This window comes from Corapipo altera, unplaced genomic scaffold, assembly GCF_003945725.1.
Source record: "Corapipo altera isolate COAL_440 unplaced genomic scaffold, ASM394572v1 61411, whole genome shotgun sequence".
Taxonomy (NCBI): Eukaryota; Metazoa; Chordata; class Aves; order Passeriformes; family Pipridae; genus Corapipo; species Corapipo altera.
The window spans coordinates 587,596-605,635 of NW_020884875.1; the positions used below are offsets into that span (position 1 = coordinate 587,596).

The window sequence follows — 18,040 nt, forward strand, 5'->3', positions numbered from 1 at the left end:
AAAAAGCACGTCTTTGTCCAAGTTTCAACACATTCATACATCATTCTTCAACTTCAATGCAAATGAATTCCCAGTAGACGCCTCTTCACGTTACACTTGTTTGTCTCAGAAATTTTCCAGCAAAACTTGGGCGCTTCCGAGTTGACGTTCAGTCTGTTGCTGAAACTTTTTTTAATGAGAGGAAAAAAAAAAAATACTGAAAGGACGGGAAGACGACCTTTCAAAAACTGATCACTTGTTACACAGGCAAAAAACCTCAGGCTTCTGCATCATAATGTGAGTTTCACAAAGTCAAATCTTAAGAGCAGGAAAAATGCCGACCACATTTTGAATGTTTTCAAAATTCCTATTTCACCTTTCACAAAAATATCTTTAGGAATTAAAATATAAAAATCAGAAACAAATCCAGAACCTCATATTTTTAAGAAGAATAAGTAAACTACATTTCAGCCCTATTCTGATCAACACAAAGTAGCCCATCTCAAGCAGGTAGACTAGCTTCCTAAAATCTTATTTCAATAAAATGAAAAATATTGTAAGCAGTAGACCTTCACACGAACTATTTGGACATAAAGCTATACTGCAAAACCAAACCTTCAGCAATAAATCAAGTTTCTTATGGCCAAACATAAGTTACAAAGATCGAAGGTAATTTCTGGCCCTAACAAAGAGATTTAACATTATCTCACTCCTACAAATGACATTTCAGTCTTCAGCTAAGGAAGGGTAAAAACCCCAGGAAATATTTACTGTTGCAGTAGACTGCAGCACCCAGCTATTAATTCAGTATACTTTACATGAGTATTCTTTCAGCAAATAAGGAATTAGTTACAGAACAAATAAATATTTTATATTAGTAGGTGCCAGGTCTCTCTAGCTGCTTCAATTTCTTTAGCTCTGGCAACTGTGTACAGGATAGAAGCAGCACAGTGCTAGAATAGATTCCTGACTAGTACTAAGAGAGAATTCCAAAAAGGAGGGGGAAAAAAACCCCTGCACATGTACAAAAAATTTAAAAGAACTTCAATGGAGCAACAGTTACATGGCACAGCCATCTGGCAACCTCTAAGTTTTTATGGGACTGAATTACGAGATGTCTGGGGGACCCGTAATGAACAAACTACCCTCCGCTCATCTCTTAGCTATCATTTTTTAATAAGCTATAATCTAACTTTTAACATTTATCACTCCCTTCTTTTGGGAGCAATGACCTCAGATGCTTCAGTAGTTCTACACAATAACTCCCTTTTGCTGTGGCTTTGACCTATCATACCACACACAACACTTTTTTCACCTAATACAGCAAAGTGGTTTACTTCAGTGAGTGTTTTCTATTCCTATAGCAACAGGCTACTGCTCTGCTTTTAATGGATGAACAAGACTCCCTTTCCCAGACGTGTTTCTGAAGGGTTTCCAAATACATGTAGGTGTTCTTGTGACGCTTCTCTGAAAAATTTTAGTAATGCATTTTCTTCCAGTTTATTACCTGCTCCTCCAAGGACACAGCATCTGCCATGTTATGTAAGATGCATATTTCAGCACATATCCCTTGTCCTGACTTTGGAATACAGAAACAGTTATGTATACACAGAAGATACACATGGAAGAGGAACCACCAGCGGAATAGAGCAACGAAAACACATATACATCAAGTATTAACTTAATTAGGCCAAACTGCTGGGGGGCACGGCATTAGCATACAAAAAGGCCATGTCCAAGAACCATGTTCAAATGCATTTGATTGTGTTAACACATTAGGAATGGCTTTGAGGGGTGCTGTGTTTGTTTTACAGCTGCCAGACATTCCCATCACCAAACCCATTCTGCAGCAGCAACCGGGCAACAACTCAAAAAGTTTTGCTGTGGCTGTTTACGACCATCACTCTCTCCTGAAAGCAGGATTCACATAAATATCTAACAACCTATGAACACTGAACTCATCAATCCATCACTGAATAGATCTTCCTGAAAAACTGTCTCCTAATCATACTCTTCCACCTACACTCACAAATCATAAATGGTAGCTCTGTACATGTGAGGTATTTTGTATAAAATTTATATGAAGTTAAGCCATACTCACTAGTGTTTAACTTTCTAAAAAAAATTACCTAAAAATCTGAAAGCAAAGTTATCAGTGCATGTATCAGTGACTCTTCTGAGAGAGAAGCTATTTTTAGGGAAACATGTTCTTTGGCCAAACGAGAGTCCTCGTTTTTATATTTCTTACTTATATATTCTTTGGCCAATGCAGACTACTTTTGCTTCATCCTGCCGGAATAAAAAGGAAGAATGTTATCAGCTTTAAATTAACTGTCTTTCAGTTGAGCTTGTGCTTCATAAACCTGCCTTAGCCTGTCCCTTAGACTTTTCATAGTTACACTTTACAGAACCTATATTGCTTTTCTCTGCCTGTTCTCTTGAGAAAGTCTCACAAATATTCTAGTAAATCCATTCTATTGGAAGTAAAGACTTTGTAAAAAGCATTTCCAGATATGTAAAGTAAGTTAGTTCTGCTTAGTTATCATTAGAACAAGAGAGAACAAAAAAAATATTCCTCTTGGAAAATGAGCCTATAGTTTTATTTCAAGTTCCGAAAGGAGAAAATAAGACAAGTGATTTATACAGTGTAGCCTGTACACAGGGGTACAAACCCAAAGTCCGAACCCCAGTACTTTATGCCTAACAAAGCTCACAAACAGGTTGTGCTACAGTTCCTGCACATATGTCCCCTGCCCTAGAGACAACATTATCATTCTTTTTGTCTGATGTCTCCACTGCAAAATCCCAAGGGAATTATGGATATCCACGCCACTGTAATCACTCAGTTCCTTTTTCCACACAAAGGAATATTACATCTGCAACGTATGTCACTGCTGCACTTAGCAAAGTCAGATAATTTATAACTTTGATGCAAACCACTGCAAAGCTTGATTTTTGGGCCCAATGTCAACTATCACCTTTTGATATACCATCAAGATTTGCGTCATATATTCTTTCCTAGGCAGACATAATGCTCCCTTATCTTGAAATATTTACAACATAAAGCCCACAGATTCAGCAGGTTTAGCACACAGTCCTTTAAAAAAAAAATAGAGCTGAAAGATCACCCAGTTTATCCCACCTTCTTCAAGGCAAGACCTCCTAGGCAACCCTGCCAGGAATCTCTCTTGCCCCCCCTGACTTACTTTCCCCCTATTGTTCAGGTGTATAAAAACAGAAATGCACAAGTGCACAAACCTTCAAGTGGTGGAACCCCACACCACTGAGCATCTACTGAGTCTATGAGGATGCCATGGCAAGGTCCACCTGGAAAAACAGGGCTACAAGAATACGGCCAAAACCACACAGTCTGAGAGATAAATGTTATTGCAGCAGGTACGTACACCAAGACATCCACATGTGTTAACCAGGAAAACTACTCTTTATTCACTATTAACCAGCATGTCTATTTTAGATGCAATGCAATGTCAAAGAACATATCACCTAGCAGCTTCCCTCCCCCATTATTCTGTCCTCAGGAACATGAACAGTTTCAAGAGACTTCCACCCAAATCAATGAACTGGATTCATTAATTTCCTTATCACACAAGGAAAAAGAAAAAAAAAAAGGGAGGTTGCTTAATCAAATCCGTAATATATTTCATATCTAAAATAAAGGTGTATCGCACTTCGTCACACACCACATCAAAGTAAACTGCTTCCTCGATAGAACTGGCTTTCTGCAGGGTGTGTGCTTTCCATATTGATTGCCTCTTTCAAATGAAACAAAAATCCGACACACTGGTAGAAGTATACCCTCCTCAATAACTTATTCACAGTCTCACAGCAAGCTATTGAGCTGTGAAACCAGCAAAAACACAGAATTATACAGTAATACCATTTCCTCATTTTGACACGCTTCTCGTTACTCAGGGCCCATTTTTGTCCTGTAACCCTGTAAGACATTTTTCACATGCATTACTCTGGAAAGTCTTAGTAGAAAGGGCTGCTCAGCAACCCAGAGCACCTGAGAACCCCGTAACTATCACGGAGTTCCACCTGACAAAACCCACAGGAGTAAAAAGGGTCTCCCACGTTAGAGCCGTGGCTAAGCTGAAGCAGAAGGAGTATAAATGTGCCAGATCCATCTCAGGCCTCCAAGTCCAACGCTGGCCTGAGGCCCTGGCCCCCATATCCAGGTCCCCCTCTTGCCCCAAGCCCTGTATATGTCCCATCACATATATTTATAGGACAGCCCCTCTGCGAACCCCGCACCCCAAAGGCGATCCAAACTCTGCCAAAATCCGAGCACCTTTCCCTCACCTCATCCAAAACACCGAGCCCGTTCCAGCAACACCACCTCCCCGTCCCCTCTGCCCCCAAACCGCAGCCACCCTCACCCTGCAGCGCCCTTGGCCTCATCGCACCGCCCGGCTCCCCTTCCCCACCACCCCCAAAAAACCGGTGTCCCCCCGGGCACCCCCCCGCGGCCGCACCTCGCGGTCCTTGAGGCCCAGCAGCAGCACCTCCTCCATGAGGGTGAGCCGCGTCTCCTTGGAATCGCCCTTCTCGTCATCGCCGGGCTCGTCCCGGCGCCCTTCATCGTCGGAGCCACCGCCGGCGCCCCGCTCCTTGTCGGCGGCGGCGGCGGCGCTGCGGGAGGCCTCGGTCCGGCGCTGCACCAGCCCGGAGCTGCGCTGGGTCAGGGAAGTCATGGCTGGCGGGGGGAGAGCGGGGCTCCGGGATGAGAAGGGCCGGGGGCCGCTCCGCCCTACGCGCCCCGGCCGAGGGCAGACATGGGCAGCGGGTCCGGAGCGGGTCGGCCGCGCTGGCGGCGGCGGCGGCTCAATATGGCGGCGCGGGCTGATGTCAGCGGAGGATGTGGCAGCGCCGGGCGGGGGCGGCGCCGGAAAGGGCCCGCGGCTGAGGGAGCGCGGCCGTGACCCGGGGCGGGCGCTGCCCTCCGTGCGGGCGGCCGGTGTCCTGATAAAGGTGCCTCTTTTGCTGCCTCAAGTCCGATTGGTTTCATGGAATCGTGGAACCGTCAAGGCTGGAGGAGACCTTCGGGAACGTCCAGTCCAACCGCCCGCCCAGCGCTGCCCCTGTAACCCCAGAACCACTAAACCGCGTCGCCCAGCGCCACATCCGTATGCCTCTTGAACACCTCCAGGGGTTGTGGCTCCACCATCTCCCTGGACAACCTATTCCGATGCCTGGCCATTCATGTTTAGCCAGAAGGCCGTGTCCGGTTGCTGGCGCAGCCCCTTCCAGCCTCATTCCCTCCATATGGGAAGCGTTCAGGGCCAGGATGGGACGCTGAGCAACCTGGGCTGCTGGAAGGTGTGTGGCCGGCAGGACCAGGGAAGTGATTGTCGCCCTGTACTGGGCACTGGTGAGGCCGCACCTCGAGTGCTGTGTCCAGTTCTGGGCACCTCAGTTCAGGAGGGACATCGAGGTGCTGGAGTGAGTCCAGAAAAGGGCAATGTAGCTGGGGAAGGGTCTGGAGCACAAGTCCTGTGAGGAGAGGCTGAGGGAGCTGGAGGGTGTTTAGCCTGGAGAAGAGGAGGCTCAGGGGGGACCTTATCACTCTCCACAGCAATCTGGAAGGAGGTTGTAGCCAGGTGGGGGTCAACCTCTTCTCCTGGGCAACTGGCAACAGGACAAAAAGACACGGTCTTAAGCTGCACCAGAGGACGTTCAGGTTGGACATTAGAAAGAATTTTTTCACTGAAAGGGTGTTTAGACATTGGACTGGAGTGGCCAGGGAGGCGGTGGAGTCACTGTCCCTGGAGGTGTTTAGTTGGCACTAAACTTAGTGCCATGGTTTAGTTGACATGGTGATAGGAGAAATAAATAACCTGATTTTATTACAAGCAAATGAACTGAGTAGAAAGGTGGAAGGGGGTGGCTTTTATTAACCAAAGAGGGGTCCTTTTTTTTCTTTTTTAATTAAAATAGGCGTGTCACGGAGTTGTAAGGTGAATGGTTCTGTCTGCACCTGACACCAGGGAACTTTTGCGGCTGGGAATAGGGAAAAATACAAAAAGTAATGTAACTAAACAAAGACCTTCTCTGCCATGTGGTAGCCTATTGTGTACCGAGGACATCACAATCCATCAAAAAGAAGGGTAACACCCTCTCCCTGGTCAGAAAGTAATCTTTTAAGGTAAAAACTGCATTTAGTGAATATGTAACAGTTTATGTAACCAAAAGAACTACAAAAGGTGGGATTTTGAAACTGGCAGTGTGCTTCCAGAACCTAGTGGCCTGGACACCCAGCGTGCTGCAAATAAAACCTTCCATTATGGTTCCTTTGTCTCACAGGTTTTTGCTGTCTTTCTAAATTCGAAAGAGATTTTTCTCACAGTGGTGTTCAGTCAGAGGTTGGACTCAGTGATCTCAGTGGTCTTTTCCAACCTAATTGATTCCATGACTCTGTGGATGGAATGGACTCTCCGTGGCAGAGGAGTTGGAACGAAATGATCTTTGAGGTCTCTTCCAACCCAAACCACTCTGTGATTCCATGATTAAAGGTATGTATATATGTGTGTATATATATATATATATATACCTGTCAAATGAATTCAGGTGAGCTCTCAACAGTTTTGACTTCAAACCACAAAGATGGAGTCCCTCAGCTCTGGTGTCAATGAGCACCTTTTCAAACCTTTAGCCCTTTTGTAGATGGCACACCAAAAACTCAAAAAAATTCTTGTAAGTTTCCAGACAGTGTGTTTTATTGCAGAATAAAGGTGCTTGTGGTGCAAGGATGGCCTACACTTTTTAGTTCACAGTTTGAATATTGCATTTGACCATACTGAAATACATACATATAAACATATATAAACCATATATTTAATATCTAAATAAAATATGTTAATAAAGAGTTATCTTTAGTGAGTTGTTGGTTTAGGGGTTTTTTTAACTGGACTCTGTTTACTGAGAGCTCTGACTGTAGCCTCAACTGTTTCCCACACTCCCATTCCTTGCATCCACTGCTATTGTGACTTGGTGACAATTTGGTACAGCTTGAGAAAGAATAGCAGATGGACAATAGTGATCCCCAGAGGATCTGGATTGCTCTCACAAGTGTTTGCTGATTGTTCCTCTTCTGTTTTTTGAAGCCTGCTAATTATTCACAGTCCACTTACTGTATGAGGTTCTGGGTTTTTTTAATCCTTCTAATTTTATTTTTTTTAATTAAAGTGTCTTGCTGTACCAGCTCAAATGCCAAACTGAAGCTTGAGGATATAACATGACTGTTATTTTTGTCAAATAAGCATTTGCTTAAAGAAGAGACACCACAATAGCATTAAAAGATCTGTTTTACGGAAATGTCTTTTCTGAGTTGTAATTAAACTCAAATATTTATTAATTTAGTCCTCTGTGAGCAACTTGGATATTTTGCTGAGGATTACAATCAAGATGACAGGCATATAATTAACTTGGGTCATTACCTGAACCTTCTTTTAACGTAGTCTCTATGTTAGCTTTCTTCCTGTTCTTTAGAACTCCCAAGGTTTATTGAGAATCATAACTAGAGATCAAAAAGAAGTTCCAAAAAGCTAGTTCAGAAAACTGTATGCAAGCTATCCTGGCTTACTGATAGGAATTACCTAACTTTAGTACTGCTGTTAAACTTTTTCTTAAAGTATACTATTAGTAGAAAGAATTTAATCTTTACCCCATCTGATAATATTTACCTGTTTCCCCAGAATGCAAAGCTATTTGTTGAACACATCTTCTTAAAAGCACTATTAGCAAAATTCTCACATTTCACTTTAGTAATATCATTGTTACAATTTGCTTTGCCCCTACATTCAATCCCCTGTTTCTTTCTCTTGGAAAAAAAAAATAGAGAACATTTCTCAACATCATTTCTATTTCCTCTAATTCCTACCTTTAATTAATGAAGCAATTTTATCTTCTCCTTTCTTATCAATAGAATAGCTGTTTGGGCTGTTACAATTATTTTAGCTGTCCCACTGGACTACTGTGACATTTAGGTACTTATGGGTTTAGTCCTGATTGAATTTTAAAGGTTAACTGATGGAATGTTCATCAGCAACTCTTAGTTTTATTTTTTTTTTATTTGGGTCCTTTCCTCAGGGGTATCAAAGGACTCATTGTTATTTTCAGTTTTGTAAAAATCAGTTTTTAAAAATAGTTGCTAATCATATTATTAATTTGCCACTTTTCTGTATTTTGTTACAAAAGGGGACAAATTAGGATCACTTGTAGGTTAATAAGTTTTAGTTTTTTTGATCAATTTCATTTTTATTAGGATGAGGTGTACTATGAAGTTCCTTATACTTGACAGTCACTTCTGTGATTTAGTAACTCAGATGTTTGCACAAATTGAATGGTGTAATTTCAAAGAAATTTATTTCTTCATTATTAATTTCAGTTCTGACTCGTCTGCTGAACCTAAGCTAATAAGTTCAGTGCAAACCAAATTAAGAACACGTATGATTGAATTTTGAGCCAATTAAATTATTTTTTTACACCAGTGCAACATTGACAGAGAAAACCCAAATCAGAGTGACAAGGGTGGCAAAGAGGACACACTTCATTCAGCACATGATTTTGTCAGTGTTCATCCCTTCTACACAGCTAAGATCTGGTGTGTTACCAAGGGCCACCGGGCTTGGCAGATACCCACCCAGGAGATCCTGTGTCATGACCTTTTTGCCTGCAATTTATTTTACAGTACCAAGCAGCACTAGAAAAATATTTCTGAGTCCTCCATGGCTCCACCAGGAGTTCAGAATGCTGTAGCCCCTGACACTGCAATGTGTGGTTCATGTCATTTGGGTTGTCACTGGGTATCTTGCTGGGGACAGGACCCCTTTCCTCCCCCATCCCAATGCCAGTGGCATCCAGCCCAAGAGCTGAGGCCTGAAATCTTCGGAGCGTTCTGTTAAGAAGAAATACTGCAAGAGTACAGGCTGTACTCTGGAAACAATTTTGTTCATCTTGCAGTAAATAACCCTTGTAATTCATCCTTGTTTATTCAGCCCATACCTGGCAGAATGCAGTAGACCTCTGAAGGAGCTAGGGTTTTTGAATTGCTGCTAGCCAACTGGGGAGTTGAATTAAAAGGGAAAATAGCAAAGGTATAGGTCCTAGAGCCTTACTTTGTGTTGTGGTAGTTGCGGTTGCCATGACTTTCTTCCCTAGGTAGGAAGCAGGGGATTACCACAGTCATGCCAGCAGGAAAAGTGAGTGACAAACTAAGTGCAAACATGTGTTGGGAAAGCAGGTCGGGCAAAGAGTAACTTTAACACCTGAAGTAGAGGCTTGCATGCTCTTAACTACAGACAAATGAACAACCTGAACATCAGGAGCACAAGGCAGAGCTGGATAAAGCAAGAAGTTGTGGAAGTTTCAACCTAACAGACATGCCAGGCTATGGAATTTCAGACATAGTGCTGCTGTCACAGATCATAACAAGGTACTGCTGGGCAGATTTTCCCCCTGAAGGACAATTAGATGAAAAGGATGTACATGTTTTGAAGCTGACAGCAAGAAAACAGGAGTTGTTTTCTAGAAGATGGCTGCTGGCTAAGAGAGGTTCACCATTCAGCAGTTTCACCAGTCAAGCTTGTTTACATTCCTGCCTGTGTCTTCCGTTGCCTCCCAGTGAAAGTTTGACACTCCCAATTACGCCATTAAAAACAAATGTCAGGTGCAGCTGTGGCCTGAATCCCTGTAAGAGTGTGACTTTAAAACAACAGTCAAGAAAAAGGCCATATTCCCCTATATAATTTCAGGGATCTGTTGACAGGGCAGCCTTACATACAGGCACCATATCATTACTGAAGAAGCATGAAGTATGGAAGCCCAAGGGCTAGGAGCAAAGGGACACAAATTTCCTAAGGCCAAATGGTCTTTAAAACCATGCTGATTGCAGATACGCTGCTTGAGTGCTTGAGTAGATATTGATGCCAGAAAAGAACTGGAAACAAACTGTCTTGAGGTTTGTTCTATCCATTATTATCAGCAGGATCTCCAAGAGCAGGATTTTCACTTCCGATAAGAATCGAGAGGCTGAAAGGTGCAGAGTTATGAGAGAAGGAGATCAGAGATATGGGACATGGGCAGACTAATGTGTAACACTGTATGTGGGAAGAAACTAGAGACAATGATCAACTGGCCTTAGAAATCGTGTCTGGTACACGGTGGTCATGTAACATTCTCTCTTTCAGTTTCAGCTGCACCTGTTTTACTCCTACTGTTGTTTTGGTTACTAAATAAATCCTTCACTAGCCAGTGCAAACCAGGTGGGTTTTTCTTCTTGATTTTGGAATGAACTTTCCAACACTAGGAGCAAATTTTTCTAAGTAAAAAACCCTTACTGATATGACTCTTTCTGTCCATGCAACAAACTCCTTTTTGATTGCTTTTAATGCCCAGCAGTTTAGATGTTGTTTAAATTATCAGTTTATAAAATCAAAATTTGCAAGTGTATCTTTTCCAACAAGCTTTCTTTTAAGCTTATCCCTTAGGCTGATTCAAAGACGATGTTTTAGGCTTCTAAAGAATTCGAAGAATTAGTTATTACTTTCAGCAGCATAGAGCCAGTTTTTAACACCAAGCTCATATAAAATCAGATGCAGCCTCTACATTAGTAATAGAATTTATCTTCAAATGACTTTGAATTAAAAACCAGCGCATGCTGCTTTTAAGTTTTTTATCTACCAATGCAATAAATTTTGGATTTTTAGAGAAAGAATGACAGACATTTTAGAAAGATCATAGGCAGAAATGCAGAAGCGCTGTGCACATTTGCTCATTTCAAAAAGGTTTTCTTTATTTCGAGTATTTCCAGATCCTCTCATTTTCTTACCTCCTGGGGAGTTCAAATCATCCTGGTTCCTGAAATCTTTGTATTGTAATAGCATCTTCCTCCTTGTAGCTGAGTGAGATTGTTCAGCAGCAAGAACCTGGACTGGTTATTTTAATATTACAATTATAGTACAGAAATCATAAGGATGAAAGTATCAGTCAAAGTGCTGTTTGTAATTGAGATAGCCTTTCATTTCTACACAGGGGTCCTGTTCAACCAGCATCACTAAGAAAAATGTGCAGTTTCCTTAATAGATGTTCACTGAGTAAAATGAGTCCCATAAAGCCTTCACCAAAACTGTCCCTTGTATTTTGGCAAAATTTAAAACATTTAATAAGGTGAATTTTATGCAAGTTCAGTTTTGTAAAATCTTTATTTCACGTCCTTCTGTAACAAATGCTTTGCTATCTGTTCCTTTTAACGCATATAAATACTCATCAGCTCATTAAAAAATACATCAGGCCAGATGGTGCAAAGCAAATGTTTCCATAGAGTTGCAATCTACAACATAAATAGTGATTAGAGCAGCATTCATGGTGTCTAAATAGAGAGTACTTGGGTGCATTCGTATTGTGTGCAGAATAACTTTTGGTAGGTTTAGGTTTACACCCTCTTGTCATGACCAAAGACCCATGCAGAGAGAATCAGATAATGGATGGTAATTTTAGAACTGCAGATGTGAGACAAACAGAGCCATGGGGTCAGTGAGGGAGAAAAATATGGATTCCAGGAACTAGTGGTCACATCAACTCAGAAAAGGTGTGTGAGCAGCTGGGACTGGGGAAATGGAAGAACAATCTGGAAATATTTGGTAGCAGCCAGCTCTGAGCCTCTATAAAGCCTGTTTAAGGGAGATAAAGCTGCATTTTCAAGTTACTTTGATCCTGAAAAAATCAGCCAAGTGCATTGCAGTCTGTTCTGTTCCTGGCACAAGTTGCATACCCTGCTTGTGCTGGATGATTTGTACTCCTGATGGCAGCCAGGAGGTTGTGAACACAGGGAATGCCAGGAAGTTTTTAAGTCTGGCACAGATGTTAATACCTCCCACAGTACCTTCTATCCAGGGAGCAAAAAACATTGATAAACATTTGTAGATTAAACATACAGACGTATTCAGATTACCTTTTTCTCTGATTCATTCAAGAGTCAAACCAGGATGGAAGCATTTCTAATTGGGTTGCTAAAGTTAGCTTTGAAAATAAGGAAGAATGAAATCCGAGTTAAGTCTTTGGGAGCACTATGTCTCACCGTCTTGCTGTGAGCTACCTTGCACAGCTGACTATGACGAGGGGAGAAAATTCCAGATGTTTTTTTGGGGTGATGCACTTGCTCTTAACTGGGGAAATTCAGAAGTTGGACTCCCCACTCAGCAGCATGGAGTGCTCAGCTCCACAGCACTGTTTGTTTTCACAAATTTCACCATTTGTTTTCACAAATGGTGAAAACAAGCGAAATATGGACAGAATTTTTGGGGTGGTTAATTCTGCACTGGATTATATCTGTGAAACAATATCTGCCTTCGGTATTGAAAAATGGTATTATCGTTATATCATTTCTATGTGATGGCTTTTAAAGAGATTTCACCGGCAAGCACTTTACCTTCTGTGCAAATATATAAATGGGCTGCAAAAGAGCTGTTATTCAAACAGAAACCTCTTCACAGGGGATCCTATCTACACTGCATCACCTTCTTAATTCAAATTGAAATAATAATTTGAATGATTGGGACAAAGGCTGTTTAAAATGTTACCTGCATCGTAGAGATTAATGAGCATTTTAGCATTAAAATACAATGTTATTTCTAAGGTTAGCCAGTTATTTAAAAACTTCTTGCTGAGCGGTTGAATAAGTACATTTTCATAAGCACTGACTGCATTTAAGAGTTGATTAATTATCTACAAATGTGTAGGAACTCCTTCTATGTACTAATGTAGCACCAAACACAAGACTTTCTACACAGAACTAAGTCAAGATGGCGTATAATATATAACCATGAGACACAGAAGGAGGGGGATTCTAGAATGTCTCCTGTTTTTTAAAAATAGTATTTGTAGCAATCACAGTGGATTCAAAGAGAGTAGGAACCTGATTAGTAGTCAGGAACTGTCAGAAAACTCATGAAGAGGTGATAATTTTACCATCAGCCTTACACATCTATAGCATGCTCATCTTTCTGCCTGTGAGTGGATTATATTTTCTCTCTGAAAACTAGATTGAGGAAAAAGATGGGGGATTTGAAACTTCACTACTGAAGCCAAAAGGAGCTAAAACAGTACCAGAATTACACAGTAGAACTGGAAATGTTATATGACTCTTTTTCTAGGGATGCTGGTATGGGGAAGGGACTTACTAGACAAATGCTTCACTGACTCCAGAGTGAACCAGCAGCTGGGTACATTTCTCTGCATGCCCAGGCATGCAGCAAGCACCAAGTGACAGCCAATGAGCCTGACAAAAACCATGTTGAAAAACCTGGCATGAGATTAGTTCCCCAAAAGCTTTTTCTATATCTGGGAGGAAAAGGAAAGAAAGTGTGAAAAAGTGCTTGCATCACTTGTTCAGTTACATGAACTGCTGTCTTGCCAATGGCCACTTACATTTGCATTATCTTTTTTTTTTTAAAAAAAGGTATAAGTTGTTGCAAATGTTATATTTGAATAGGCCAGAAGAAGCCTTCCTCTCCTCTTGAATCCATTTGCTGTTACATTATAACTTCAAGCCATGACAATCCTGCCTTCACTGCAGCAGGCAACCATCCTGTGCTGATGGGATTGCAGCACTATCTACACATCAGAGCCCATTTCCTGAGCCTCCCAAAAATCTACCCTCCACAGCTGCTGGAGGCAGCCTGATCCTCATGGCAATAAGCTGTGTCAGTGAAGCCAGGATGAGACTTTCAGGACTCCAGTGACTGCCCCAGGGAGGAGAAATGAAAAAGGATTAGCAGCTAAATTATCACCAGTCACAAATTAAGATGGAAGTTAGAAACAAAAAGTTAATGGAGAAACCCAGCTGGTGAGTGGTAACAGAAATACATCCAGCAGCCCAAGAAGGTTGCCCTGGCATGGTCCAGAAACCTCCAAACAACAGGGATGCATCCCATGGCTGCAGTCGGGAATGAGGGAAGCTGCACAGTGTTTTCACTTGCACAGTCACTCAGTCGAGAACTCTGTCTGGTTTACAAGGCATCTTTGGAAGAAACAAATAAAAATAAATCTCCTTCTGTCTTTCTGACATACAGCAAATGACATCTGAGCTTTCCATATTTAACACAGAATATGTCACACTGATGAGTCAGCCATCTGCATCAAGGTGTCCTACTTAGGTGTGTATGTATGGTCTTTTCTCACTAAGTGTTTTCCCTGATGTTTACTCAGGCACCAGCTTAATTCTCTTTGCCAAGGGATAAAACAATGATTTTAATTAACAGCTATTTATTAAGTTAAGCCCTTCAGAGAGAAAATTAAAAAAAAAAAAACCCCACAACCAAAACCAAACAACAACCCAACCAACCAAAAAATCCTTAAAAACTCCCCCCAGACTAAAACCAGTCTCATTTTTCATAGCCTGTTATGGAACAACAAATGCAAGTCTTGTGTTTCTGCAGAACAAATGCTTGAGTAGAAGACAGTTAAGCTTTTACTGGCCTCAGTGGTCAAAACACACCTGTGGCTGAAATCCAGTGAGGTGATCTTGCACGGCTTAGAGCAGGAGAGCAGGGCCAGGCACTGTGCCAAAGCAAAGAGAGCACTCCCTGTCCTGGAAGCATGGTCCCACTCTGAAACACAGCTCTGTAAAAAAGAAAAAAACCAAACCAAACCAAACCAAAAAAAAACCCCAAACCAAAGCAAACCAAAAAAAAAAACCACAAAACACACAAATTTTGCACTTTCCCTCCTCTTTAAATCAAATAATTCTGTTTTCCTAGCTTCAAACTCAGCCTGAAACTGGAGAACCAACTTGGCACCTCACCATCAGTCCTAAACATCCTGCAGTCAAAACGAAAGCATTACTTACATCTGCATGACCCCAGGACTGTAAATTGGCCTCAGGTATTAATGTCATATTTAAACATGTGTTTGTTAGTCTTTGTTAATACAAGGCTAATACAAAGTGCCAAGTGTTTCTAACATCCTGTTTCATGACAGGAACTATTTTTGATGCTTCACAAGGCCACATTGCTCTCAGCTATTCTACTGCAACAGAAGTGAAAACTTCAGTAAATAATTTTTATGAAGGTGTGCTCCAGGCTGACTGTAGCAGGGACTCCTTTTTGCCATTAATATCACAAAATATGGCATGGAATATGGAGGACCAAAACTGTTTAAAGAAGAAGATACCATTTTTACCATCTTTGGCAAGATCGTATTGGAAAGATGCTGCTGCACAGAAGTAACTCTGAAATTTGAAAATATATAGATAGATAAAACCTTTTCAAAGTAGGCTTTTTACTATGTCTCTCCACCACAGCTGACAAAAATAAAAAACCGAGCAAGATTCCTAATTCTGCTTCATCTGACAGTTTCCCTTCCGCAGGAAGAGATCTTTCTTAATCTGGGCAGTTGGCCAGCTCAGTGTCCAATAAGCTACTCCAGTTAGGAATAAAGCATCTTTGATGCAGTTTGGTTTGTTTGCAAAAAAATATAAGAAGCCCTTCTTGTTTGAGCACAGTATGAACCAAAGAGCTGGAGGCAGACAGCTTCTTCAAACACAGCTCTTTCAGCCAGCACCTGACCCAAGAGCCCTTTTGCAAGGCATCTCCTCTACCAGTTCTCCACAGAGCAATTCTCCACTTCATGCTCCTCACTGCCATCAAATACCTCTCGGAAATCTGACTGAGTTGGCACACCAAAGCCACCAGGCTATTCCCTGCTCCGGTATGAAACAGAATGCTTGGGCTTCCATGGCTCAGCAGTGAGGATTTGGTGATGGCCACACCAAGACAACTGGCTTATTAATGCAACACATATCTTCTCAGGCCCAGGAAGACATTCAGAAGACTTGGAAAATACCAATCAGTGGGTGGTTTTAACAGAACAAGACTGTCCTGTGAGAGTGGCCACCTACTGGCAGATCAATAGTTAAATGAATTGAACAAAAGCTAGTACAGATGCGTGAAATACATTTTCAACATCTTTTAAACTCAGCCATACCTAAAGGGACTGAAATTCTCACCATAAAAGCTTTCAAACAGCCCACAGAGTCAAACAGATGCTGCTGAAGGGCGCAACTGTTTAAGTGTTTGTGGTGGGTTGACCTTGGCTGGAGAACAGGTGACCACCAAGGCCACTCTGGCACTCCTCTCCTCAACAGGGCAGGGCAGAACATATAACAAATGAGCTTCCTAAGCGGTCACAACCTCCTTTGGGCATACACCTGCTCCAGCAAGGGGTCCTCAGGTAGATGTCTGTTCCCACATGGACCTCCGTGGACTGCAGAGGGACAGCCAGACAGTGTTTCCTTTCCCTCACATGTTCGTGGAAAGAGTTAATCCTCCTTTCCTCACTTGAAAGAGCTCAGGTGTATTAAAGAATTCCTTTCCAATTCTGTAATTAAATTTAGCTTTTTCAACTCTGGTTTGATACACCCAGATATTATTTTACTAACTGAATGTAACTTTTTAAAAGAAATTTCTTGGCAGGGAACAGCCATTTACTACGGTCCTCTGACAAATGCAGAGATGTCAGTCAACCTTTCCCTCTGTGTTGCAGCTGGGGAGATATTTCCCTCATGAGGCTAGAGCTGGAAGGCAGCAGGTTGTATATTAATAACTGAGGGGGAAAACGTTCAAGGAGGGGGAAGGATGTCTATCAGCCTAGACAGAATATTAATGTCAGCAGTCAGCATAAGCAGAGCTATTATTACTTTAATAAGATCGAAAGATTATAAAAAAACATTTATGCTTGGTCATTTCCTGCTGCCTAAGTCAGCCTGGGTCCCTGGTAATTGTATTTCAGCTGTTTCTAGCATTCATTATTACCTTCAGAACTCCAGGGGGTTGCATATTCATGCAGCCTCCTCTTAATACCAAGCCGTTGAGTAGTGGTTTTACTATTACTGTATTTCATTTCAGTAACTTGCCTTTTTCATCATCATCTCTGCCAGATAGCTATTCTGCTGCAATTTGAACCATAAAAAGGGCCACTGCCTTCGGAACAACACTAGGTAGATAAATTTCCATGGAAAATCAGGTGGAGTACTATATCCTACACCTGAGAGAGATAATGGGTGGTATATGGACAAAGCAGATCACCTGCATTAAATCTAAATAAAAAGTAAGTAAAATACGCTAAAGGAGTGTGGGGGAGTAACCGATCAGATAACTTATGTGTGGCTGGATCTTAGAAGAGAAAAGCAGGAATGCCCCAGGAATCAAAAAATCACTTGCTGAGCAATGGCTGTTTTTAGATTACAAGTCAGAATAATGATTTTTGCTTTTCAACAGCTGCCCTCTATCACTGCTTACAGCCCAGGCAGGATGATGGCATTTAAAACCTCTGCCATCCAAACTAAAGCCACAGCCTAAGGAACTACAGGCCTGACGAGCACCAAAGCGTGTTGGATGGCCACAGATTGAATTCACTGGATTTGCTTACCTTACTTACCTTCCTACTATGGCAAACAGGCCAGATCCAATGCAACTATACTTTAAATCACCCTGTAAGGCTTCTACAGGCAGCCTCAAAACAAAGCTGTTTTGGGCTGTGGCTTTTTCTTCTCTCTCTCTTTTTTTTTTTTTTTTTTTTTTTTAATCCCTCAGAAGTGTTAAATAGCTGTAGTTGGCTGGACATGTTATTTACAACATTTCAGCTAGCCACACTTCAGTCGTGGTTTCCCGGGATTTATCTTTTTTTCAACAACATGGCAGATCAAGAGCAATTTCCTGCTCCTGTGTTTCCACCTTCCATCTCGTCTGCTCTGACTGGGGGCCATCTGTTGAGAGGGGCATCCTTAAACCATCTGCTCCCCTTGTTTCTCCCTGCACCCTGATGGGGTGATTTGGATAAATGAGCTGATCTGATAGAAAGCTAATCCACAAAAGCAAAATACTTATTTCCATTCAATCAGCTGGCAGCTACCTGAGGCTAACAGTGCATAGCAGGACCCCCTTTGGCACCTGTCAGGATTTGCCCCACACTGGGTGTGACCCAGACCCAAACCCAAACCATCACAGCAAACTACTGAAACTACAGGAGATGTGCTGCATTAGAA

At 41.9% G+C, this 18,040-nt stretch overlaps 1 protein-coding gene across 1 annotated transcript in view; it reads right to left on the bottom strand.

The window, feature by feature from the left end:
* GOLPH3 (golgi phosphoprotein 3) overlaps positions 1-5,033 on the bottom strand; it is a 31,146-nt gene extending 26,113 nt beyond the window's left edge. The window contains exon 1 of the mRNA XM_027634816.1: positions 4,476-5,033. Within this exon, the coding sequence (XP_027490617.1) occupies positions 4,476-4,694 (219 nt within the window). The 5' untranslated portion in view covers positions 4,695-5,033. The remainder of the gene's footprint in view (positions 1-4,475) is intronic.
* Between the last annotated feature and the right edge of the window lie 13,007 nt (positions 5,034-18,040).